Source organism: Trachurus japonicus, chromosome 2 (assembly GCF_045865225.1).
Source record: "Trachurus japonicus isolate A0001 chromosome 2, Traja_1.0".
In the NCBI taxonomy this organism is placed as follows: Eukaryota; Metazoa; Chordata; class Actinopteri; order Carangiformes; family Carangidae; genus Trachurus; species Trachurus japonicus.
The window spans coordinates 2863449-2889363 of NC_140908.1; the positions used below are offsets into that span (position 1 = coordinate 2863449).

Here is a 25915-nt window from a genome sequence, read left to right on the forward strand (position 1 = left end):
GTTGAATAACAGCCGGAGACATCCTCTGATCGAAGCCTTCCTCAATCAGTGGTCGCAGAATTTTCAGAACCATCGTGACGAGTAACTGCACAATTTCTGTGCATAAGTCAGCGATGTTAGCGGTCGTTTCTGCGTCTTCCATCCCGGCAGCCAAAAGATTCCACTGCACGGTGGAGAATCTGTCCAGATATTTGCCCACGACAGGCATTAGATCCTGTGGAGTGACTTCACGGGAGTCTTCCATCAGAGATTTGGAGAGAGACATTTTGTTTTTTTTAACAAAAAGCAGTGGCAATAAATGCTTTTGCTTTTTTTGTTGTTGTTGTTTTTTTAACTTTCTGCAAAAGTTCTTCAAAGAAGTCCTGTGTAAAGAGAGAGCGAGTGTGTGCACGTCTGTCTCGTTCACTGGCAAAAAGGATTTTGGGCGACTTCACAGGCAAGACCTATTTATACTCTATCTGACGTCACCAACATCACAATAAATCGGCCAATTATGACGTCGCAGCACAGTAACTTCAAAGGGAATCGCCACGTCATCAGAATATCTTTATGAGGAAATCGAATTTTTGACGTCACTGCATAAATCAACGTCAACGCGCAGTGAAAGATCAAGAGATCAAAAAGACTGAAGCAGGCGCGCGCGTGCACCATGCATGCAGTGCGCGCGCGCGCGCGCACGTGTCTACGGACCAGCGCCATGTGCTTTTTTTTTTTTTTTTTTTTTTTGACAACACGTGGAATCAGATGTTCAAACCGAATAAAAACCAGATTTATATGATCACAGTGGTGTTATCCATATCCGGTTGTTTTGCAGGAGGCTGATCAGCTGTTGTGTGAGTCCATGGAGTGAGATCGTCCTGTGTTTACCCCCGGAATCGGATGAATGGAGGTCTGCACTTTTATCACAAGAGGAAATACAGCCGACATTGTGTCAGGTAAAAACAAAAAGTTAGCCTACCAGATGTTTTTTTTTTTTGCTTGTTTGTTTGTTTTTACCCTCTGCAAGATAATCAACACCTACTGCCCATTTCAGTGTATTTATGTATCTCTATGGTAGAACTTGTTGGAGGTGGATCCAGTGTCAGATTTATGCCTACACTAGTAAGGGAATGTAACAATGAATTAATTATGTAGCCGAATAATTTGAGTGTATGTGCAATAGATAAATAAAAAAATAAATAGAGGCCTTGACCAGTGGTGGAACTCAGACCTGGAGGTGCTGACCCTTTATTGTCCTGGTACATGTTGAAACCCAATGACTAAATGATTAAAACGGTCACAGGCCAGAGGATGACAGACTTATGACTGGCAGGTTGGGTCACAATAGAGCAAACAGTCAAACTTTTGCTTTAGGACTTTTCATTTTCATTTATTTATTTAGAAGTCATGACAATGCACATTAATAAACATGTACCGTAGTAGCTGTAAATGTGCCAGATTGTAGCCAGAGGGCTAATTTCCATCTGGAGTCCTCTAGGCAGGTTGGTGTTACAATACAATACAAAAGGTTAGAATACATTTTAAGTAGGAAATAGCATAAACACATACAATATTACAACACATTACTAATACTAATATATGTTAAGACAGAGCAGTACTTAACTGAGTGAAATGATATGGAACTATCTGAGCCATACAAGGGAGATAACGCCCTCCCAGAATGCAATGCAACAGCAACAGCAACATTTCCTCTCATCAGCAGCTGTGTTCATGTAAATTGTCCCATCAAGGTCTGAAGAAAAGTGGTTAGAAAAAAAAAAAGAGGGAAGGATTTGGCGTGGTGCGGTGTCACGCCAAGTGGAGGAGCAGCTGAGCTTCACCGCAGAGTCAAAATGTTTTCTGTCCCGTGTAATGTTACTAAGCCCCGTTCATCAAACTTTGATCAGGCCAGTTTAGTTGCAACAAGGCCACAAGGACGGAGCTGCAGGAAGGCATTCGTCATCAAATGCACAAACATCTCTGAGCTTAACGCCTCCTGTCGGACTCATTATCAGTAAACACACCTGAGAGCTCAGGCAAATAAGTCTGTACGTTCAGAATCTGAATATTCTGGTGGAGTTTTTTCTGGTGTGCTCCCTGCTCAGGTTCTGAGGCATTAATAATCCACGGCTCCGGCTCAGTTTCCCACCTCGAATTACACACACCGAGCCAAGAGTAAAATGGAGGGGCTCCCTCACAATGACCTCCTCTAACGGGACGGAGGGAAAACTACAGTACCCAGCAGCCACCTCTGCAACAGGTAACTGGAAGTAGGATTTACAGCAGAGACACAACGGTACAGGTCGGTTTGTTGAAGAGGAGGAAACATTTTGTGTCCAGATAATGAGTGATGCTTCTAACTATTTGCAGGGCCTGCTTTATGAAGAGTAAAAAAAAAATCTGCAGACTGGACATCCTCCTGTTGTCCTCCTGGGCCAAGGAAGGATGGAGGGAAAGAAGAGAGGAAGGAAGGAAAGAAAGAAGGAGGAAGGGAACAGATTGGGTCAAGTAAAGTAAAGTAAAGTATGCCTTTATTCATCCCCCGATGGGTAAATTTGCAAGGTTACAGCAGCAGTACATACAAACAAACACATTCACACATGCCGTGCACACTGTGGTGGACTGGTAAAAAATCTATCCAGGTGGATCAGATGCTGTGACATCATAAAGTTACAAGAGTCCTAATGGCTTGTTTGAAAGTATATACACCTCTCTGCCTTTGATGCTGCTTTTTATACACACCGTTGTATTATATAGGATCTTTAAGAAATGGTAAACAATTGATAGGGAAAGAAAGGATCTATAGAGAGAGACAGAGGGAGAGAGAGAGGGAGGGAGGGAGGGAGGGAGGAGCATGGGATCGTCACAGGGAGTTGACTCTGGCTTCACTTGTTGTTGTTGCCTTTCATCTCTGCAGCAGCGTGGAGAGCAGCGAGGCAGCAGCAGCAGCAGCGAGTGACCAGGCGCCATATGATCTGTTCCAGCTCTGCAGCAGCCAGAGCCACCGACCAGAGATGATCCTCATCCTGCAACAGGTCAGACTCACTCATCTCTTCACTTCTTAACTTTCAGCCTTTTAGTTCAAAGTGTTTGAAGGCAGTCGGACGGTGCGATGTGGATGTTCACAACAGAGGATATTTTAACACGCTGTTACGTTCAAACTAAAATGCTGCCGTGCTATCACCTGGTAAGATAACATGGAAATGTTTGACACACTGAACTTTGTCTTTATCTTAAAACTTTAAAAACTTAAAAAGACCTTTATTGTCCTTAGGGAAATGTGTCCTGCACATTAAAATACATTTAAAACTCATACAGATAAAACAGGATTAACAGTTCTATCCTAAAGACAGGAAGTATTTCTCCAATATCTCCCTGTTAAAAGGGTTTTCCATGGAGTTTTTCCTCAGTGGATGTGAGGGTCTAAGGACAGAGGATGTTGTTATGATGGGATGTAAAGCCCTTTGAGACTTGAGGCTATACAAATAAAATTGCCTTGCCTTGCCTTGTAATATATAGACACCATATACTGTACATACAGCAGCTGAACCGTCTTGTCTCCTTTGACTTTATGATCTGTTTTATGCTTTTTTTATTCTTTAAAACTGCTTATCTGACTCTGTTTTATGTAACTTCTTCTACTTTATCTCGTGTATGAATTGTTGGCCTCATTATGTGGCTCGTTAGTTGCTTAGTCGACCTGAACGGCTTTTGAAACATGGTCGTGTTTTTTGTGCAACTTAATACTGTGAGTCAGTGATGGATTCATTCTGTGCACGAGAATTTGAACTTTATTGATGAACTAAAACGAGGAGGACCGGTAGCAAGTCGGCTCCGGGGGGTTGGAAGAGAAAGGAATGCCGGGACCGTGGCAGGGATTTGGGGAGATTAGTTGGCTCAGTGAGCTTGATGCAGCGGCTAAATAAAAAGTGCAGGACGGGACAGAACGCAGTCAAAACAACGGGGGGAAGCAGAAGATCAACTCAGTGTGTTGACTCTGTGAGGGCAGGCAGGGATGAAGGCTGGAAGATGAGGATGCTGAGAGACTACACAGATATACACATGGTAACATGCTAGATGATAAATAACCTTATCCACCGCTCCATGGATTGATTTCTCATTGAAAACAAATGCACATGGAGGAGAGGAGGGTTAGAAAAACGAATGAAAAGAGACCAGACTTGTATTGTTCCTCTTTAAAAGGCAGGTTGTAGGTTTTATATTGACACTGTTAAAGATCCACAAAGAAATACACACAGCCTGTACTCAGAAACTGAGCGTTAAAACCGGTAGATACCACTTCTGAAACTTTATGATGTCACAGAATATAGATACTTCAAATAAAACACATCTTTAGCACTAGAACCAAGAGGTCATTTTGACCTCCATTCATTCTAATGCAAAAATGGTAAATGGACTGTATTTATATAGCCATATACATTATATAGCCAGCCAGACACACAGCTCAAAACACTTTATAGTAATGCTTCACATTCATATACATACACACACATACTTTACAAAAAATAACAATAGTCGTTGCTGGGCAACCAAGATAGACAACTTATTATTTTTCGAACAGTGTGTGTATATAAAAATGTACGAAATTGTTACAAATTTGTCCATTTCTCATGAGAGCAAGGGACTGTCATGGTTATGTTCAATGTTTATGAGTTCATTTTTTTTGTTCATTTTTAAAAATCTGTTTGACACCTGTTAACTGTTTGACAGCTTTCTACCTATCTGAACTCCTTAGTCACGACTAAGATAAAAAATGAACATTATTCATAAACATTAACATAACAATGACAGTCCCTTGCTCTCATGAGAAATAGACATGAATTCAGAAATTTGTAACAATTTTGTACATTTTTATATCCACCTTTTTCTGAACGTCAAAAACGTAGCCTGTTTTGCCGGTTTTGCTCTTCCGGTGGAATTTTATGTTTACGTTTCCATGGTTTCAGTAGTCGCGGTAAATGCATGGATTTTTTTTTTTTCAATGAAAATCTGTAAAACGCATGGATCATCACACCAGCTTTTAACAGTGGATATCACACAAATTGACATCTGTGTTAAAAGCCAGCGTTAATAGATCCATGCGTTTACCGCAACTATGACAACGACTGAAAACCATGGAAACGTAAACGTAGAATTCCACCAAACCGGCAAAACCGGCTTCCGGGTTTGCCCATAGATGACGTTGGGAAACTTGTGGATACACACACTGTTCGAAAAATAATAAGTTGTCTATCTTGGTTGCCTAGCAACGACTATTGTTATTTTTTGTAAAGTATGTGTGTGTATATGAATGTGAAGTATTACTCTGGACTCTCTCTACCTATCTGGACTCTCTCTATCTGGCCTGTCTAGCCTCTACCTGGTCTTTTTACTAAACTTAACCAACTCCTTTCTTCATTGCCTAAACCCAACCAATGGTGGGACCAAAGGGCTGTGGGAATAGGGCCTAATTTTCAGTGACAACAAAAGTTAGAAATGAGGGAACATAGGGCTGAGGGAACATAGGGCCTAATTTTCAGTGACGACAAAAGTTAGAAATGAGGGAACATAGGGCTGAGGGAACATAGGGCCTAATTTTCAGTGACGACAAAAGTTAGAAATGAGGGAACATAGGGCTGAGGGAACATAGGGCTGTGGGAACATAGGGATGACCCCAAATGCAGTAGGCTACATTTACCATTTTTGCATTAGAATGAATGGAGGTCAAAATGGCCTCTTGGCGGTTCTTGGTAAAATCACTCTTTTTTTCATTCTCTTTTATAGGGGAGACCGGGGTCAATTGTAACATTTTTTGGTTTTGATGTCATAACTCAAAAACCACTTGAGCTATTTGGATATTTTTTTTAATGTAGGAATCCTCTATCTATGTTCTACTTGTTAACAGTAATTAAATGTTTTTACAAAAAATGTTTGAGTCACAATATTGATTCAAACACCAAGAAGTCAAATGTTACAATCGTCCCCACGTGCGGGGGCGATTGTAACACATACGGGGGCAATTGTAACAACATACTTTATACCTTTATATCAATACCAAGGACCAAAGTAAACTCCCAAGAATGTAGACATAGTTAATACCATTTAATATCAATTGAACATATATAAAAAACACTTGTCTACTGGTAAGAACAGTTATTAGTGAACCGTTAAGATCAAGAAGTCCATCTCAAGACCCCGGAGGCCATGACTAGTTTTCAAAATGTCTTCTTTTGTCAATTTATAGTCCAGAATACAGAGATAATAAATTTTTATTATCATATAAAAGTATGAAAACCAGAAAATAATCATATTTAGGAAGCTGAAACCAGTGAATTTATTACATTTTTGCTTAAAAGTAGCTTGAACTGATTATTCGAAATCATTGCAGAACAATTTTCTGTCGATCAATTCATTGAATAATTGTTGCTGCTCTAAAATAAATAAATAGGCTACATAAATAAATAGTTACAACCAGTTTTTGAATCAGTTTCAATACTAAGCTATGATTTAAAGCTACCCTGCTTGCCTGCTCGCTAGCTTTTTGACAGAGTTATCAGAATAGTCATCAAAACTATATTTTAACTTTAATAGACAACAAAGGTAAATATATAAATTAATATAGCACATTTCTATATTATAAAGGGGGGGAAATCATCTAATTTGAGGGTGTTACTGAACTGGACATCATTTTGATGGTGTCGGGGGCAATTGTAACAGGGCGTTACAATTGCCCCCGATTCACCACCCATGATAAAAAGCTGCCTGCTGGCAACAAACAACAAAGTTAACATATGACAAATATAGCAAATGATAGCCAACAAAATTGTCAACAAAACTGGATGTGTTTCAATTATTAGACATTAAAGGTTAAGAAGGAATGAGAAAAATACTGATGATGAAAATTTTTACTTTCATACCTAAAAAATGAGTCATGTCAGATAAAATCAGAAATGCATGAGATATAAGTTTTTCCTTTGGTAGGCAGAGAGGGAACATCAAAAAACAAGTGCATAATGAATTTCATGGTTGTATCTCATTTCTGATTGGTGCAATTTAAAATGTTACAATTGCCCCCTGTTACAATTGACCCCGGTCTCCCCTACTAGAATCGTGAAAACGCATAAGATGATGTAGAACACACTTTTAGGAAAAGTCATGGACTGGGAGACATACTGTATTTACACAAACACAGTTACATGCATTTTAAGAAGCGAGAGAGGTCAAAGTGACCTAGCTGACTATAGTAATATTTGTGGGAAACAGTCAGACGTGTACTCATGGGTTCTACTTCTATCTATAGAGACCTTGTACATCAAATAACCAGAATTTGCAGTTGAATAATGTAAATTTCATCTCTTTTTAAAAGCTCTGTTGTTTTGATATTATTAAAATGCATATTTTTGTTCTTCCAACTGTTCTTTTCTGTAGATGGCAGTGTGAGAAGACACTGAATGGCTTCTACAGGGAGTGGCCTCCGTAAGTTTCTTCTTGTCTCCTCTATGGATTTCAGTTTTTGTTTTTTTTAAATGCAACCATTAAACTGTATTAATTCATAATAACATCTGATTGTTGTACATTAAGCAGAACAATATAAGACCTAGAAAAAGCTGCTTTGGTAGAGCAGACACTGTGCAAATTGTAAGATAATGATTGAAAACGTACATAAATATTCATAAAACAGATTAAATTTGATGTGAAATTGATCTTTAACTTTAAAACAGACTAATATTGTGCAACATAGATGTGAAGATTTGATCACAGATGTAACGTTTATGTTGTAAGTTCCATATTTTCCAGCTTCAGAGTGTTTTCCCTGTCTGTTTTCCAGGCATACCGGGGGATGACAACCTCCAGTCCATGCTGGTGGGGACGGTGATGCGGAAAATCAAGTCCCGGTCCTGGAAGAAGCAGCGTTACTTCAAACTGCAGGACGACTGCATGACCATCTGGTACAAGTCCAAGAAAGCTGGCAACACTCACTCCACATGTAAGTGTATAGATACAAGCAGTTATTCTGTGTGAAGTGAACCACTGATTGTTAGAATAAAACGTCTTCTCTCTGCCCAGTCTCTGTGAGCGACGTGGAGGCGGTGCGGGAGGGCCACCAGTCGGAGGTGCTGCTCAGCATCGCCGACGAGTTCCCGGCCGAGCGATGCTTCACGCTGGTGTTTCGCGGTCGCCGGGGCAACCTGGATCTGGTGGCGGAGTCGGCCGACGAGGCGCAGTCCTGGATCAGGGGCATGAGGAAGCTGATCGAGAACCTGGAGAACATGGGAGAGCGGGAAAAGCTGGACCAGTATCCTTCACTCAGTTTTAAAAGTTACACGATTAGACGCTCTAGAAAGAAATGAAATCCCATCATAGATTCAGAATTGATATAAAATGTCCCAAAATCGAAACAAATCTGCTGGCTGTCTGCCTCCATTTCCTTAGAATTTAAAAGGCAGCATGTTTAACTACACTATTTTTTTAAATAAAGAGGCACTTTTAATTTTGTTACTTAAAGCAGATATCAGTGGAATGTTTTTGTTAATATAAGTCCTAAATAGTCCTATTTTCCGTCAGCAATCACTTACACGAAGTATTTCAGCCTAAACACGAGTCTCTCCGTCACTCTGCTCTGCTGTAACCCGAGGAGAAAATTTTCCTTGTGGGATACAAGTGTTATCCAATGAGGGGAGAGAACGGCATGAAGGGCTGTGTGTGCAGCCAAGGGATGCGCGTGAATGTGGTGACGTAGCACGAGGACCAATTGATGCCTGACAAGGGCGGGGGCTGCTAACTCATGGTGCGTTCAAGGAAACTCGTACTTTGTGTTTTTCCTTCCTGTGAAGTCATACCAGTTCGATCTGGTACGAGTTCACGGGTCGGAAGTTACGAGTGGCCGTTATAGGGAACTTTCACAGACAACAGGACGGTAAAAACACGAGCTACGGGTTACCTGGAACGCTACCAAGTCGTAGTTGTGACTTGAAGCTGTAACTTACGGTTTCAAAAGCCTGCCTTGAACACAGCATTAGCCGAAACGGCCGTGCCGATGATATCTGCTTTAATGTGATATTGCTTTTATGCAACAGTTTCAACAATTCCATCTAAGCATGGATAAATGTTTAAAACTCAATAAATGTGAAAAAGACACTTTAGTCATTCTGTCTTGCAGAGCAGACTGGAGTAGATCATGAGGATCTGTTGCACACCGACAGACTGAAGCAGAAATCATTAGGAATCAAATCGTTTTGAATCGAAAATCGATTTTGAATCGAATCGTAGCCCCAAAAACCAGAATGTAATCGAATCGTGAGACAGTAAAAGTTTCCCACCGCTAAAACACAGCGTTTTCCAGTTGGTGTTTTTTCCTTAACTGGCGTCCCCAGGTGGATCGGTGACTGGTTCAAGAAGGCGGACAAGAACAACGACGGCAGGATGAACTTCAGGGAGGTGCGGGACTTACTGAAGATGATGAACGTGGACATGAACGAGCACCACGCTCACCGTCTCTTCACGGTAAGGAGTCGTTCCTCAGGTTTTGTCTTGGCATCTCTTCCTCTCTTGATGCACAGATGTCCTTTTCTTTCTCCTAGATGGCCGATAAGTCGCAGTCGGGGACGCTGGAGGACGACGAGTTCGTCCTCTTTTACAAGATGCTGACCCAGCGAGAGGACGTCCTGAGGGTTTTCCAGGAGTTCTCGGCCGACGGCCAGAAGTTGTCCCAGACCGATCTGGAGGACTTCCTGAAGGAGGAGCAGCTGGAGGGGGACGACACCCAGCAGCACGCCAAGCAGCTCATCCACCGCTACGAGCCCTCCGACACAGGTACACACACTCTTATGGTAACGCTTTAATAGTACAGGCCGCTAAGTACGTGATCAAGCCAAGAAATAACAAGTAATTGCACCATAATGTTGAGAAATATAGCCAAGAAATATCAATTGATTGCATAGAAGTCATCCAAAGCATGAAAAGCATGTGTAATCTTTTGCCTTCATGGAAACATGACATTATTATGAAATGAACCGTTATTTCTAGGCTATTTCTTGACATTACTACACAATTAATTGTTATTTCTAGGCTATTTCTTGACATTATTATGCAATTAATTGTTATTTCTAGGCTTTTTCTAGATATTATGATGGAATTAATTGTTATTTCTAGGCTTTTTCTTGACATTATGACACAATAATTGTTATTTCTAGGCTATTTCTTGACATTATGATGCAATAATTGTTATTTCTAGGCTATTTCTTGACATTATCACTGTAAATTAAAGGGGTTACCACCACAACACCTACTACCGTTCTGTATTTGCAGCCAAGTTGCTGAACGCCATGACGTTTGACGGCTTCCTGATGTACCTGGGCTCGGCGGAGGGCTCCATCTTCAAGCCACAGCAGCGGGCCGTGTACCAGGACATGAGCCTGCCGCTGTGCCACTACTTCATCTCCTCCTCCCACAACACCTACCTGATGGAGGACCAGCTGCGCGGGCAGAGCAGCGTGGAGGGATACATCAGGTAGATACGGCATCTCTGAGCCTAAAAGATCCAATCTGCAGCTCAGTAACTCAGTTTAGTTTTAGTTTCTATTCTTCCTGGGGTGCAGCCACTCATACATAACAAATCAAAGCATAATACAATAAGATTTCAGAATAAAACACACATTAAATCAAGCAGTTCAAGATTAGAGTTCAACCCATTAGCTAAACATAAGTTCTTTAACAATAAAGGCCACTTTTATTGATTTTTGAATGAGCTGTAGTATTCCAGTATTTCACTGCTCTATCCACCTTTTTCCGAACGTCAAAAACGTAAGCCTGTTTTGCCGGTTTTGCTCTTCCGGTGGAATTTTATGTTTACGTTTCCATGGTTTCAGTAGTCGCGGTAAATGAATTTCAATGAAAATCTGTAAAACGCATGGATCATCACACCAGCTTTTAACAGTGGATATCACACAAATTGCATTTACCGCAACTATGACAACGACTGAAAACCATGGAAACGTAAACGTACAATTCCACCAAACCGGCAAAACCGGCTTCCAGTTTTGACCATAGATGACATTTGGAAACTTGTGGAAACATTACAGCTCTCTTAAAGAGGCAGGATCTGTAGCATAGCCATGTCTGTCGTTTGTAGGTTGTAGCTGTAACAACAAATTATTAGGTTTTCCAAAAATAATCAATGTTAAACTGAAATGTCACCAGACTATAAGCCAGTCTTTGTTCTGCGCTCTCGTGCTGCTCTATTCTGTGTCGTTTGGAGTTTTTCTAAGTCTCGTTTTGTGGCGCTAAACAGTCGGGACAGGATAGTAGGCTACAAGAGATGCAATCATATTTAATAGAGGAGAGACATATATTATATCTGACAGTAATAGAGGTTAAAAACATCCTATTTTCACCAAGAGTAGGAAAAGAGCTGGTCAGAGGAGGATGGCTGAACCTCTAATGCTGCGTCATTTATAAGATGATTGTGTCCAGATCCACCAGGTATCATTCACACAGATTTCAGGGTTTTTCTTCAGCGGAAATCCGAATGTTCCCATGGAGCGCGCCATGCCTCATTTATTTAGCCTCTCAGAGCTAATGAGGTTTTAATGAATGACGTGGTGCTAACCCTGCATTAATCATCCACCCACTCCCATCAATTTTATATTAAAAATTCATTAATAACAAAAAAGCATCCTGACGTCCAATTCTTTTTAAGTGATTCGTTCAATTTAATCAAATTCAGTGATGGAAACATCAGGCTAATAACGGCAGGAATAGAAGAGATTGACTTGTCTGGCCGGTCTCTGTTGGACCCTGAGAGAGGAAATGAAAACCATGTACTGTCTATACTTAGATATACTTATATTATACCTATGATCATCATCTCTGACACACTTCATTAATTAAGCAAGTTTAATTAACCCAAAGAGCTAAGCTAAATGTAGCTAAATAGCTAACCCCTATGCTAACACAAAATATAGAGTTGAAATTGATTAATGAGATGAACACACTCACTGTGAGTATTATGTTATGTTATGTTATATTATGTTATGTTATGCTATGTTATGTTATGTTATGTTATATTATACCATATAACACATTATAGCATATATTATATTGTAGCATATTATAGCATATTATATTATAGTATATTACAACATATTATAGCATATTGTATTATATTGTAGCATATTATATTATATTATATTATATTATATTATGTTATATTACAGTATAGAAAACCAGTCAGCTCTTTTTACAAATTTTACCATTATGTGTGGGAATCCTGAGAATTAATGAACATCCATGTTTGTCCATCTTTCTATTCTATTCTATTCTATTCTATTAGGCTATGTTATGTTATGTTATGTTATATTATACCATATTATAACATATTATAGCATAATATATTATATTGTAGCATATTATAGCATATTACAACATATTATAGCATATTGTAGCATATTATATTATATTATATTATATTATATTATATTATATTATATTATATTATATTATATTATATTATATTATATTATATTATATTATATTATATTATAGAAAACCAGTCAGCTCTTTTTACAAATTTTACCAGTTTGTGTGGGAATCCTGAGAATGAATAAACATGTGAATGAATGAATGTAATTTAAAGGGCTCTGAACCGCGGCTGCCGGTGTGTGGAGGTGGACTGCTGGGACGGTGCCAATGGAGAACCCATCGTCTATCACGGACACACATTCACCTCCAAGATCCTCTTCAAGGACGTGGTCAACGCAGTCGCAAACTACGCCTTCAAGGTAGCACACACACACACACACACACACACACACACACACACCGACACCGACACACACACACACTCAGCCTCTTTTAAAGGATAATTACACCGCTCCAAATGTGGCTTTTCACATATTTTGTAATCCTCTCTTAGCTGGTATTACAATTGTCTAGTTTTTTTGTCCTTTTATTGTCCCGGGGCCGTGAAGCTGTATCAAACAAATCTCTCAGCGTTTCATTGTGTATTTATAACGGGGGAATACAACCGTGCAATGATATCCAAGACATGAAAGCAGCGGCGTTGCCAAGGATCTGCCTGCAGCCTCGTGCCAAACGGAGCAGCTGCCAGGTTCACATGCATGTCACACACCGCCGTGTATTAGCAGTTAGTCTACAGCTGAATATTGTGGCCTCGTGACCCTCCCCTTGCCCATCCATCTGCCGCTCTGTCAGCCCAACATGTGTATAGTAGCAGCCGTATTACCTTTCCTCTGGGATAATGCTCTCCCAGATTCAATTACAAACTCACTCACTCACTCCTCCTCCTCCTCCTCCTCCTCCTCCTCTCCTTCATCCAGGTGTCGGAGTATCCAGTCATCCTGTCCATCGAGAACCACTGCAGCGTCGAGCAGCAGAGAGTCATGGCCCAACACCTCAGCCACATCCTCGGAGACAAGCTGCTTAAAAGCACGCTGGATGGCAAGGCCCCCATCGGCCTGCCGTCTCCTGAGGTCAGACCGCTGTTTTAGATCCATACTCGTTAGAAAGTATCCATACTGTCAGTGGTGGACAGTAACGGAGTACTGTACTTAAGTACATATCCAGAGGATTTGTACTTTACTTGAGTATTAGATTTCTTTGGTACTTCTTACTCTTACTTGAATACATTTCCAGGACAAATATTTTTACTTTTACTCGAGTTCATTTCTAGGAAGGCTGAAAAGTACTATTACTTTCTTTCTAAAATCCTATTGGACACAAGCTGTGTTTGTCTGTGAAGGAAACCCTAACCCCTAAAAGCAGCACATCAGTGCAGTTGCTTTCAAAGAGTTCATTCTCACTAACAAGAGTTAAAAGCTCCTTACATTCATTTAGAAACAATTATAGTAATTCATTGATGTGAAAAATAAAAAAATTATTCTTACTCTTACTTCTACTTTAAGTAAATTTAAAAGCATGTACTTTTGGATACTTAAGTACCTTTAAAAGCAAGTACTTTATTACTCTTACTTGAGTAACATGTCGACTGAGCTACTTTTACTTGTAACAGAGTAAATTTTGACCAGTAGTATTTGTACTCATACTCAAGTACTGGGGTGGAGTACTCTGTCCATCTCTGGATACTGTCACCAATCTGCACTAATCTGGGGTTAACAACTATTTTTTTTATCATAGTACACAGTTATTTTCTCATACAGGACCTATTCCCCGCCGTTTGGACGGCCTAATGAGAGCAGGAGGATTAAAGTTTGGATGTTATTCTTAAAAAAAAGTGTTTCTAAAGAAAGAACAAGAAAGATAACATGTGATTTATTCGCTGCTACCTCAGAGAAATGTCAGACTATTCCTTAAATTTCAGACTATTCCTTTAAATGTGAATTCAAATGGTCAGTGTAGTCAATTAAAACGACGCTCTAAATAAACACATTTTCCTATATTAGTGCCGTAGAATTGTGGGAAATGCACCACACCCTTGCATTTAATGTCTGTTTTTCAGTGTTTTATTGCCACTGACAATTAAAACTCAACTCTGTGTTTTAGTGTCGTTGCAAAACTATAATTTGAAACTGTCTGTTTTTTTGTTTCCCTCCTCTTCATACATGAAGCTTTTGTAAAAATGCATCGCTATCGGCAGTAAATACCACCTTTGGTTTTATTTGGTGTTGGATACTACAAACCCAGACTAGCATGGGCTTCAGCCTGCGCCTCTAAAGCAAATTTGCAAGAAATATTGTCACCGTGTCCAGTTTGTTGAGGTCATAGTCAAATGAGCTCCCTGCTATCAAGTGTCTACACAAAGTAGCTCATGAGTTACAGTCGCGGTTATTGATTTTCATCTCTAAAGGTCCGTGTTACTGTAATTATGTGAAGATGAAACCCGGATGTCTGTGCAAATTGACTTTATGCACAGTTCCACTACTTCCTGAAATAAGCCAGCTCGTTTATTTCCTCACAACAATGGTCAGACACACCTGGATTAATTAGTTGGTCCAATAATGTAAGACAGGAAATAAACGAGCTGGCTTATTTCAGGAAGTAGTGGAACTGTGCATAAAGCCAATTCTCATTAGTCCAGGTCAAAGGCAACTGAATCAAGTCGACTGGACTTCGTTTTTCTCTTTAGGTGTATTTTATCTATTGGGGCATTTTACATATACATTCAAATGTCTCCTTTAATACAGTCTAAAAAATTAAATAATTAAATTGTATCTTTTTATGAGAAATTATATTGTTTTTCAGCTATTTTGTCATGTCCCTCATGGCCTTTGATGAAAGTAGATAGATAGATAGATAGATAGATAGATAGATAGATAGATAGATAGATAGATAGATAGATAGATAGATAGATAGATAGATAGATAGATAGATAGATAGATAGATAGATAGATATAACTTTATTCATCCCAAAGGAAATTCTCTGCCAGGATGCTCCAAAGGGGGAACATGCAAGGGAGATACTTAGAATATACCAAATCAAACTATTAAAAAAAGTCCATACATTTTGATATCAACCTAAACATCTATTTATAATATTCTTTTTCAAAATTAACAGACAATTATTCATTAAAATCACATTATTTAGTTACACAAATGACCCCCCCCCCATAAAAACAATGGTATGATCCATATGAGCATGTAAAACTAAGTCCAGTTGACCTGATTCAACTGCCTAGAGATAAAACCCGATGTTTTTATGGTAACTAAAGAAAAATAAAAAGCCTTTATTAAGATTGCTTCAGTGTTTCATGACGAAATGGTTTTAAAATACTAATGGGTCCATTTTGTCCCGGTCAGGACCTGAGGGGGAAGATCCTGCTGAAGGCCAAGAAGATGGGCGGTCTGGAGGAGAGCTTCAACGGCTCGGTGGACGACTCTCTCACCGCCGAGTGCAGCGACGAAGACGAGGGCGCCGAAATCGACGAAGAAAACCACCACCACCATGAGAGCGTCCTCCGCAGGGTTAAGGTAGACGGTTGGTTTTATTTTATTTTAATTATAGCCTCCGATGATCCAGACCGGCTCTTATCCACAGTCTGCTGGTTCAGGATTCTCTATTTCAGTCGTTTTAGGCCGATGATGCAACAAAAGCAGGAAGTGGATTTAACACTTAATAGATTAACCCCAAAATTAGGGAAGTCCTTTTGATTAAATTTATCTTGTTGGATTAATTTATTGGGTCTGAAAGCAAAGAATATTTCACTCCCTGAAATGTTTTTGAATGAGGGCAGGGTCGGTAATTCTGATATTCTCCATGATCTAACTCAAAGAACATGTACTGTCTGTGTTGTGAAGACCAATTAGTTAATGAAAAAGCTGAAAAATATGATGAAAAATAACTAATATCATCTGTAATTACAACAATGGATGCCAGACAATAGCTCAATCAATCAATCAATCAAATTTTATTTACGTATATAGCACCGTTTAAAGCAAATAAATGCCATTCAAAGTGCTTTACATTTTGATTGAAAAAGTGAAATGAAACAAGAAGAATGACATGGAGACTAATGCACGAAGATTAAAAAACAACAATAAAATAAATAAAAACACAATAAAATATGATAAAATATAAAAAACTATAAAAAAGTAATAAAATAGAATAGCTGCTGCATTAGGAACTCTATATGTCTTTAATGTTCTGAGTTATCTGAGCAGTTTGGGGCTTATATAAGGTTATATAATGGCTCATTTGAGGCTTTTTAAGGAAACCAAATAACCTCTGTCCTTCTCAGGCTGCTGCTTTTACTTAATTGATTTTTGTTTTTTATTTATTTATTATGTACAGGTGCATCTCAACATAATTATATCATGGAAAAGTCAATTTCCAGTAGTTCAAGTCGAAATAGCATCAACCAAACATTATATTAAAAATGCTTTTTTTTTTTAAATCGGTCTTTTGTTATATTCAAATTTGTTGAGATACTAGATTTTAGCTCTTCAATTAAAGGAAATGAGGTGAATAAAGACATGAAATGTTTCATTCTCTGTGTAATGGAGCGATATAATGTATTAGTTTCACTTTTCGAATTGAATTACTGACATAAATAAACTTTTCCATGATGTTCTAATTCATTGAGATGCACCTGTAGCACCTTGAATTGTAATGTTAAGTCTATTCATCCCTGTAAATTAGTGGAATTTATTTGATTTACGGTTAGAACAAGTTTGTACTGTACTATCCAAACATAAATGAGATGAGGTATGAATCGGTTTCAGTCTATAAACTGTAAATAAAGTTATAATTTCTGTCCGTCCATATCCCAGTGAATGGACAGACAGAACTCAGACTCAGACATGCTGCCTCTTTATCCACAGGAAAGGGGATTGCATAAACTTGTGTCATCCCTCATGAAAGATGGAGAGGATTGAAAGGCAGGGAGCAGACACTGGGTGTTAGATAAGCTGCTCTGTTTACACTGTGACAGCGGAGAAAGAGACGGAGGCGCGCAGGGACAAGAGGGGATGAAGCTTCGTCACTGTGCCGCCACCCGTGACACTGCTGTGAACTCAACTAAACTCCCTTTTAAACTCTATTGAGGATGTACATCAACTCAAGGAAACACAGATTTCTACCACTGTTTTTCAGATTATTAATCTATCGACTCTGTTTTTCTCCAAATAGTCGTAATCAAATCCTGCCATGGTCAATAAACACAGATTTTAGCTTAAATTCTTATACTAAGGTAGCTGCAGACGACTTTATGTCCTCATTAAAGTATTTATCAGCTATACGGACAATTTAAAATATAAAATATAGCACCATAAAATAAAATAATCACAAAATGATGCTGGTTTAACAGCTGGTTTTTTACCAAGAATATTTGTCTAATTTCTAGTCAAAATGTCATTTCTAGTCAAAACAAATCTATTTATACTTAAAATAAGACTCATCACATTAAAAAGTAGCTTGTTTTTAGACACGTTTTACTTCTTTCAGGGATATTTTCACTTGAAATAAGTAGAAAAATCTGATAGTGGAGCAAGTTTTTCTACCTTATTACAAGCACAAAAAACTTTCTTTTACTGGCAGATTTTTCTACTTATTTCAAGTGAAAATTTGTTTGAAACAAGTGAAAATGATCTAAAAACAAGTACATTTTTAGGTGATGAGTCTTATTTTAAGTAGAAAGAGTTTAGTTTGGACTAGAAATGAGACATTTTGACAAGAAATAAGACACATATTCTTGGAAAGATTTTGAGTTTTTGCAGTGTGGCTGCAGCACAATGTGAAAAAGCAAAAGCGGAGGGGTCTGAATACTTTCCGAACGGACTGCATAGCTCCAGAAAAAAGGGAAGGACAGAGGATCTCACCTCTCTCTACTCCGACATGCGACACCAGACCGAGCCGAGCCATGTCAGGCCAGAGCCAAAGCCAAAGCAAGTCAAGTTCGGCGAGGTGAAGGTTGTTTGGTCTCCTCTAATCTGGGACACCCGATCCACCGCGCGGCGCTAACTGCAGTCAGTAATCACCTCTGTTGATAAATGCTGTCGTGTAAGTAAGTAAGGCTAGAGTGTAATATCAAGTGTGGCCTTTTTTTTTTTTTAGGATGCATATTTGCATCAAGTCAAAAGTGCATGTGTTGGTCTCTCTGTGAAGGACTCAGCAGCCACTTCACCGTCATGTTTATTGATAAGCATTTGAGAAGAATGAAACAGCACACTGGAACACCTGTCAACACGGTCATCGGAGGTGAGGCCGGCGGCGGCTTTGGCAGCGCGGCCGGCGGTGCCCCTGCTGATGGTTTAGGTGTCTGGAGGGACGGCGCCTCTCCTCCTGCTAGACGGGTAGACGAGGCGGCGCTCCATCCCAAAGTCTAAGTTGACGAGCCAGATCGGCTTTCATCTGGAACCAAGGCCGGCGTGCAATGTGCATGCATGCGTGCACGGTGGTGGTGGAGGTGGAGGTGGTGGTGGTGGTGGTGGTGGAGGTGTCCTGCACTGCAAAAACTCAAACTCTTACCAAGAATATTTGTCTTATTTCTAGTCAAAACAAATCTCATTGTACCTAAAATAACACTTGTCACATTAAAAGTAGCTTGTTTTTAGACTCTTTTTACTTTTTTCAAGCAGATTTTCACTTGAAATAAGTAGAAAAATCTGATAGTGGAGCAAGTGAAAATGATCTGAAAACAAGTTCATTTTTAGATGATGAGTCTTATTTTAAGCGAAAAGAGATTAGTTTTGACTAGAAATGAGACATTTTGACAAGAAATAGGACAAATATTCTTGGAAAGATTTTGAGTTTTTGCAGTGTGCTGCAGGGTTTCGCTGTCATTGTGGTGCATCATGGGGCCCGCCGCCGCCGCCGCCGCCACCTCTGATCTCTATAGTCATGGAAGCTGCTCTGGCAGCGCTGCCGGCTTTTTTTGCTTGGCATTGTGGGTGAGTATCATTTACACAACTCAAGAGGGGGTTGTCTCCAGGCTTCCACCCATGACAGGATTCCTCTGCAACACAAGGGTTTACCCTCTCATGTGTTGGAGAGGGAGCAGCCCGCTGACTTAAAGGGATAGTTAGACATTTTAGCTAATTGGCCCATTGCCATAATCCCTAGCAGTAGGTTCGTTACCTTTAATTGTTGGTGCAAGCTGTTTTTAGAACGGCGGAGCAGAGCTGTGAGCTGCTCAGAGCTACGCTACGGAGGCTCATGGGATTTCTTGGTTTCCCTCATCAAACTCATCAAATACACAATCCAACAACTCCACAACGCTCTGGTGGTCAAGTTGTGACCTGCACATCAATCAATCAATCAATCAATCAATCAATCGATTTGTTTATTTCGGGCATGTCAATTTAAATCATCATCATCACACTTCATCATCAAATAATACAATACATGGCCGAAAGGGAAAAGCGGGAGAAGCAAAAGCTTATCTAGTCCCGCCCCCATTCACCACACTATGAGATAATAACACAACGTTACCACACAGAGTTGTTTTAGAGGGAAATTCATGCAAAACCTCTGATGCACGTTGCCTTCAGGGACAGTTTTTCATCAAGCAGTCTGTATTTCCCTCTAAAACAACTCTGTGTGGTAACGTTGTGTTATTATCTCATAGCGTGGTGAATGTGCAGGTCACAACTTGTCCACCAGAGCGTTGTGGAGTTGTTGGATTGTGTATTATAGTTTGATGAGGGAAACCAAGAAATTCCACATGCCTTCATAGCAGCTCACAGCTCTGCTCCGCCGTTCTAAAAACAGCTTGCACCGACAATCAAAGGTAACAAACCTACTGCTATGACTATAGGGATTATGGCAATGGGCCAATTTGCCAAAATGTTGAACTATCCCTTTAATGGGTCAATCTCAACGAGCCTCATCTTGTGACTTAGAGAGTTTTAAATTCCTTTAGAACTGATGAAACCTCCTGAACGTGTCAGGAAACACCCAGAACGTGGTCCTAGTCAGGACATTGATCACTCTCATGTATCAGCCGGTGTCTGAAACCGTTTATCCTCTTTTTTCCTCTTTGCCTCAGAGGTCAAAGCAGCGTCTGTCCAAGGAGCTGTCGGACTGTGTCGTCTACTGCAAAAGCATCCACTTCATCAGCTTCAAACACTCCCGCATCCACTCCAAGTTCTACGAGGTGGCCTCCTTCACCGAGTCCAAAGCCCGCAAACAGCTGAGAGAGGCCGGTACGTCCGGTCTCCATCGTACTGATGGTTTGGAGACTTTGTCAGCAGCAGATGTGTCACCTGGTCTCTGATCTCTCTGTTGCAGGCGCTGAGTTTGTGCACCATAACTCACGGCAGCTGACCAGGGTTTATCCCAGCGGCTTCCGAACCGACTCCTCCAATTTCAACCCTCAGGAAATGTGGAACGTCGGGTGCCAAATCGGTGACTAGATTTGACCTTAGCTCAGCCGCCGTTACAACTTTTTCTTGCACAATAATGTTGCTCTGGACTAGGGAAAGAAAATGTCTATAATATAATTTAGATTTAAAAAATTTTAAAAATACAGAACAATAGATGATGTTATTGATCACTCATTCACACACACACACAGGGCTAAAATGAATAGATAATTGCCTTAAACTGGTTCTTAAATTGGCACACTGCAAAAACTCAAAATCTTTCCAAGAATATTTGTCTTATTTCTTGTCAAAATGTCTCATTTCTAGTCAAAACTAATCTCTTTTCACTTAAAATAAGACTCATCACCTAAAAATGAACTTGTTTTTAGATCGTTTTCATTTGTTTCAAACTAATTTTCACTTGAAATAAGTAGAAAAATCTGCCAGTGAAAGCAGGTTTTTTGTGCTTGTAATAAGGAAGAAAAACTTGCTCCACTATCAGATTTTTCTACTTATTTCAAGTGAAAATCAGCTTGAAAGAAGTAAAAAGTGTCTAAAAACAAGCTGCTTTTAATGTGATGAGTCTTATTTTAGGTATAATGAGATTTGTTTTGACTAGAAATGACATTTTTGACTGGAAATAAGACAAATATTCTTGGTAAGATTTTGAGGTGCTAGTTCAAATGCCATGGTAGCATTTGAAGCATATAAAATATGATTTAACTGCATAAATACCACTTCTTAAATGTTTTTATCCTCCCAAAGTGTCTTAAGTTTTCTTGACACAAGAACAGCATGAAACAGGTTTGAACAAAAACAACAAACTTCGCTCCTTTTCCTTTTTTTTGTTCTCCATCCAGTTGCGTTGAATTTCCAGACGGCCGGGGAAGGGATGGACCTGAACGACGGCCTGTTCAGTCAGAACGGTCGCTGTGGATACGTCCTGAAGCCTGAATCCCTGAGAGAGGCTGAAAAAAGGTTCGACCCTGAGATGCCGCAGAAACTGGACGGCTACAAACCGGTCGTCCTAACCGTACAGGTACAGGAAGAGTTAAGGCCAGACACTAACAGGCAAATTTCAATCAATTTGAGATCAATCAATTTTGAGATTTTGGGCTATTTTTCTTCCTTATCGTGTCTTCTTTCAGAAAAGTCAAAAGAAATGGTAGAAAATCCACATTAAGGTTTTTATTTTACTTCATTTTGTCTCTTTCGTCTGTAAATTTCTCCTAAATTCACTAAAAGTTAGTCTGACCCATGTCATGTCAGGTATCGTTGTAAAGCTCTCTCTCTCCTGAACAATTATGTGGGCACAAAAAATTGTCATTTCCTTTGTATCCGCAATCAATTGTAAAAGTTCGATTGACAATAACAATCTCTGTAATTTTACAGTCCAAGTCTTTAAAGGCCGTTTTCTCAAAAAGAGTTTTTCAGACTCAGACTCTGAGCTAGAAATCTCCACTTCAGCAGCACTTCCAGACACCAAACCTTCCACTTTGATCCCTTTCTATATTCTGAAGGTTTTTACAGAGGGGATTGTTGATATATCATTCACAGCCTCATTTATACAACATTTTATTACTAAAAACATGGAGAAATTTGATTTTTTTTTTAGGGCTGGTGACAGTATTTTCTCATTTACAGAGTGATAAAAAGAGATATCCAAAATCCTCTGTAAAAACGTCAGACTCTAACATGTCAACAAAATACAACAAAGTAGCTTTATCCATTGTTCAGATTTCTGTTCTGGAATTGTATGCAAATTAGCGCATATTTCATCAGATATTGCCTCATTTACATATTTAAACATAAAATTTGACAAAACTTGTAATACAAAAAATATTTGTCTTAATGTGAGTGATAAACTTGGGAAGTTTCATGGTGATATGTGTTATTTAAAATGTTTACCCTATTCACCTGTAGTGTCTCACCTTAAAAATGCATTATTGTGTTTTTTTAGGTGATCAGTGGCCAGCAGTTTCCCAAAGTCAACATCAAAGAGGACTCCATCGTGGATCCGCTGGTCAGAGTGGAGATCCACGGCGTTCCCATGGACCAGGCCAAGCAGGAGACCAGATACATCGAGAACAACGGTACAAGAACAAACGAATGAACGAGGATGAATGAATGATGTTTTCTTTCTATCAGATCCGGCTCTCTGCAGCGTGTTGTGTTCTCTCTGCAGGATTCAACCCGGTGTGGTACGACACGCTGCGCTTCACCATACACACTCCTGACCTGGCCTTGGTGCGCTTTGTGGTGGAAGACTACGACAAGACATCCAAGAACGACTTCGTGGGGCAGTACACGCTTCCTCTGAGCTGCATGCAGCAAGGTAAGGTCGGACCACATCTTCTACAAGCTGCATCTCTCTGGACTTTATTATAATACACAGCTGCATCCCAATACATTACAATATCATGGAATAAAGACCTATCATTATTACAATTAAAAGAACTTATAAAAATAAAGATGAGAAATGTTTCATTCTGTGTGTAATGGATCTATATAATGTTTTAGTTTCACTTTTTGAATTTAACCCTCCTGTTGTCCTCCTGGGTCAAGGAAGGAAGGAAGGATAGAGGAAGGAGGGAAGGAAGGAAGGAAGGAAGGAAGGACAAAGGGAAAGATGGGAGGAAAGAAGGAAGGGAAAAGGGAAGGAAAGATAGAAGGAGGGAGGGAACAGATTGGGCCAATTGTTGCAAAAAGGAAAGAAGAAGTAAGGACGAAGGGAAGGAAGAAAGGAAGGAAGGAAGGAAGGAAGGAAGGAAGGAAGGAAAGGAGGGAGGGAGGGAAAAAGGACTGTGGAAAGAAGGAAAGGAAAAGGGAAGGAAAGAAAGATGGAGGGAGGGAACAGATTCGTTCAAGGAAGGAAGAAGAAGGAGGGAAGAAGGGAAAAAGGATTGTGGAAAGAAGGAAAGGAAAAGGGAAGGAAAGAAAAATGGAGGGAGGGAACAGATTCGTTCAAGGAAGGAAATGGAAGGAAGAAGGGAAAGAAGGGAGGAAAGAAGGAAGGGAAAAGGGAAGGAAAGAAAGATGGAGGTATAGGGAGGATGAAGCAAGAAGAAGTAAGGACGAAGGGAAGGAAGGAAGGAAGGAAGGGAAAAAAGATTGTGGAAAGAAGGAAGGATGGAGGAAGGAAACAGATGGGGTCAATTTGACCCAACAGGAGGGTTAAACGGGGTTTCCAGTGTTTGTTAACTTCTTTGTTGTGACATCACAAAGTTACAGAAGTCCTGACAGCTTGTTTTAAGGCTACATTTCTGAATACAGGCTGTACACTACCTACACATTTCTCTTTGAAGTGAGGTTTTGATACTTTCACAGTATTAATATTGAACCTAAACCTGATTTATAACCCAACAACACATGGAAAGCTACTCTTATACAATAATATGGGATAGAGGTACCTGTCAAAATCTCCATTAAAAACAGTCCTAAAAGACCAAAGACGAGTGCAGCTCAAAGATGTTGCGTATGTACTGTATATGTGAACATCCTGTTTTATTCTGAATATTTGTGGTTCCCATTCCCATCACCTCTCTTCCCATTCTAGATAGTTTTTCACCTCTAATCTGTTTTGTCATCGCAGGTTATCGCCACATTCACCTTTTATCCAAAGATGGCACCAGTATTCCTCCTTCCTCCTTGTTCGTACACATCAGGATCACAGGATCGGAGTAGACCTATCGGGTATCGGAAATAACAGTAGAGTCAAACCTAACATTCCCGACATAGCTTTTAACATTATTCTTGAATTTGATGTGAAAAAAATACTACGCCAAATGTTTAGTGGTTGTTCCGTAGCAGATATTAGGTGTGCATGTATTTATTCATTCTTTTTATTATTATTATTTTTTGGTCTCTATAGTGTGTGTGTGTTCCCGAGATTAACTTGAACTTTGCTGCTCATGTTTGATGTACTGTGTTGTTGTAGAGAACGTGCCACCGATACAGTATGTGTAGATCTGGGTGTGTATTTTATTATTTTTTCTGTCAGTATTTTATTTTATTTTTTCTTCCAGCAAACAGCACTTCACTTCACGGACTTCACTGTCGCACTCCTCTGCTTTCACTGTGGTCAACAACGTGCAAAACTTGAAATAACACTTCACCTCTCTGGCTTCGCTAAGAAACAGCAGCTGCTCACTTTAATCCTTTAAAGGAATAGTTCAACATTTTGGCAAATTGGCCCATTGCCATAATAATCCCTATAGTCATAGCAGTAGGTTTGTTACCTTTAATTGTCGGTGCAAGCTGTTTTTAGAACGGCGGAGCAGAGCCGTGAGCTGCTCAGAGCTACGCTACGGAGGCTCATGGGATTTCTTCATCAAATACACAATCCAACAACTCCACAACGCTCTGGTGGACAAGTTGTGACCTGCACATTCACCACGCTATGAGATAATAACACAACGTTACCAGACAGAGTTGTTTTAGAGGGAAATTCATGCAAAACCACTGATGTGCGTTGCGTTCAGGGACAGTTTTTCATCAACAGTCTCTGTATTTCCCTCTAAAACAACTCTGTGTGGTAACGTTGTGTTATTATCTCATAGCGTGGTGAATGTGCAGGTCACAACTTGTCCACCAGAGCGTTGTGGAGTTGTTGGATTGTGTATTTGATGAGTTTGATGAGGGAAACCAAGAAATCCCATGAGCCTCCGTAGCGTAGCTCTGAGCAGCTCACGGCTCTGCTCCGCCGTTCTAAAAACAGCTTGCACCGACAATTAAAGTTAACGAAAAAAAACTATAGATATTATGGCAATGGGTCAATTTGCCAAAATGTTGAACTATCCCTTTAAATGAGGGGAACCAAATCAGTGTTTTAAATTTGACTGAATTTATTTTGAAATTACAGTTACAGTGACAAATGAATGATGGTAAAGACGGGGGTGTCACAGTCTTATTATACGTATATCACAACATAAGGACCGAGTGTGGGATTTCTTTTATTTCATATAATTATATTCAGTTCTTGAACATGAACCATTTAAATTTGTAAAATACGAATGTTATGCAGGTATACCAAATGCAAATGAAAATGCTGATGTTAAGCACAACAAAAGCTTCTGCTGTGGCTTCCTTCCCCTTCTTTCCATCAACACCAGATTCTGCTTGTGGTTCTGTTATGAAAAGCAAAAGTTATGAGAGTTCAGCT

General features: G+C 39.7%; 1 protein-coding gene across 2 annotated transcripts; it reads left to right on the plus strand.

Moving 5' to 3' along the window:
- Window positions 1–796: 796 nt before the first annotated feature.
- LOC146990555 (1-phosphatidylinositol 4,5-bisphosphate phosphodiesterase delta-4-like) lies at window positions 797–24771 on the plus strand. Of its 2 annotated transcripts, none has more exons than XM_085795276.1 (16): window positions 797–935; window positions 7408–7455; window positions 7808–7966; window positions 8047–8275; window positions 9354–9483; window positions 9561–9792; window positions 10288–10489; window positions 12614–12758; window positions 13317–13469; window positions 15754–15924; window positions 20439–20595; window positions 20681–20797; window positions 21615–21793; window positions 22715–22847; window positions 22940–23089; window positions 24347–24771. In XM_085795276.1, exons 2-16 carry the CDS (start codon window positions 7431–7433, stop codon window positions 24436–24438), a joined length of 2274 nt encoding a protein of 757 aa, XP_085651402.1. In that variant the 5' UTR covers window positions 797–935; window positions 7408–7430; the 3' UTR covers window positions 24439–24771. The 2 variants fall into 2 exon arrangements, with proteins under 2 accessions (XP_085651402.1, XP_085651391.1); XM_085795265.1 differs by lacking the exon at window positions 797–935 and adding an exon at window positions 2896–3014.
- Window positions 24772–25915: the final 1144 nt, after the last annotated feature.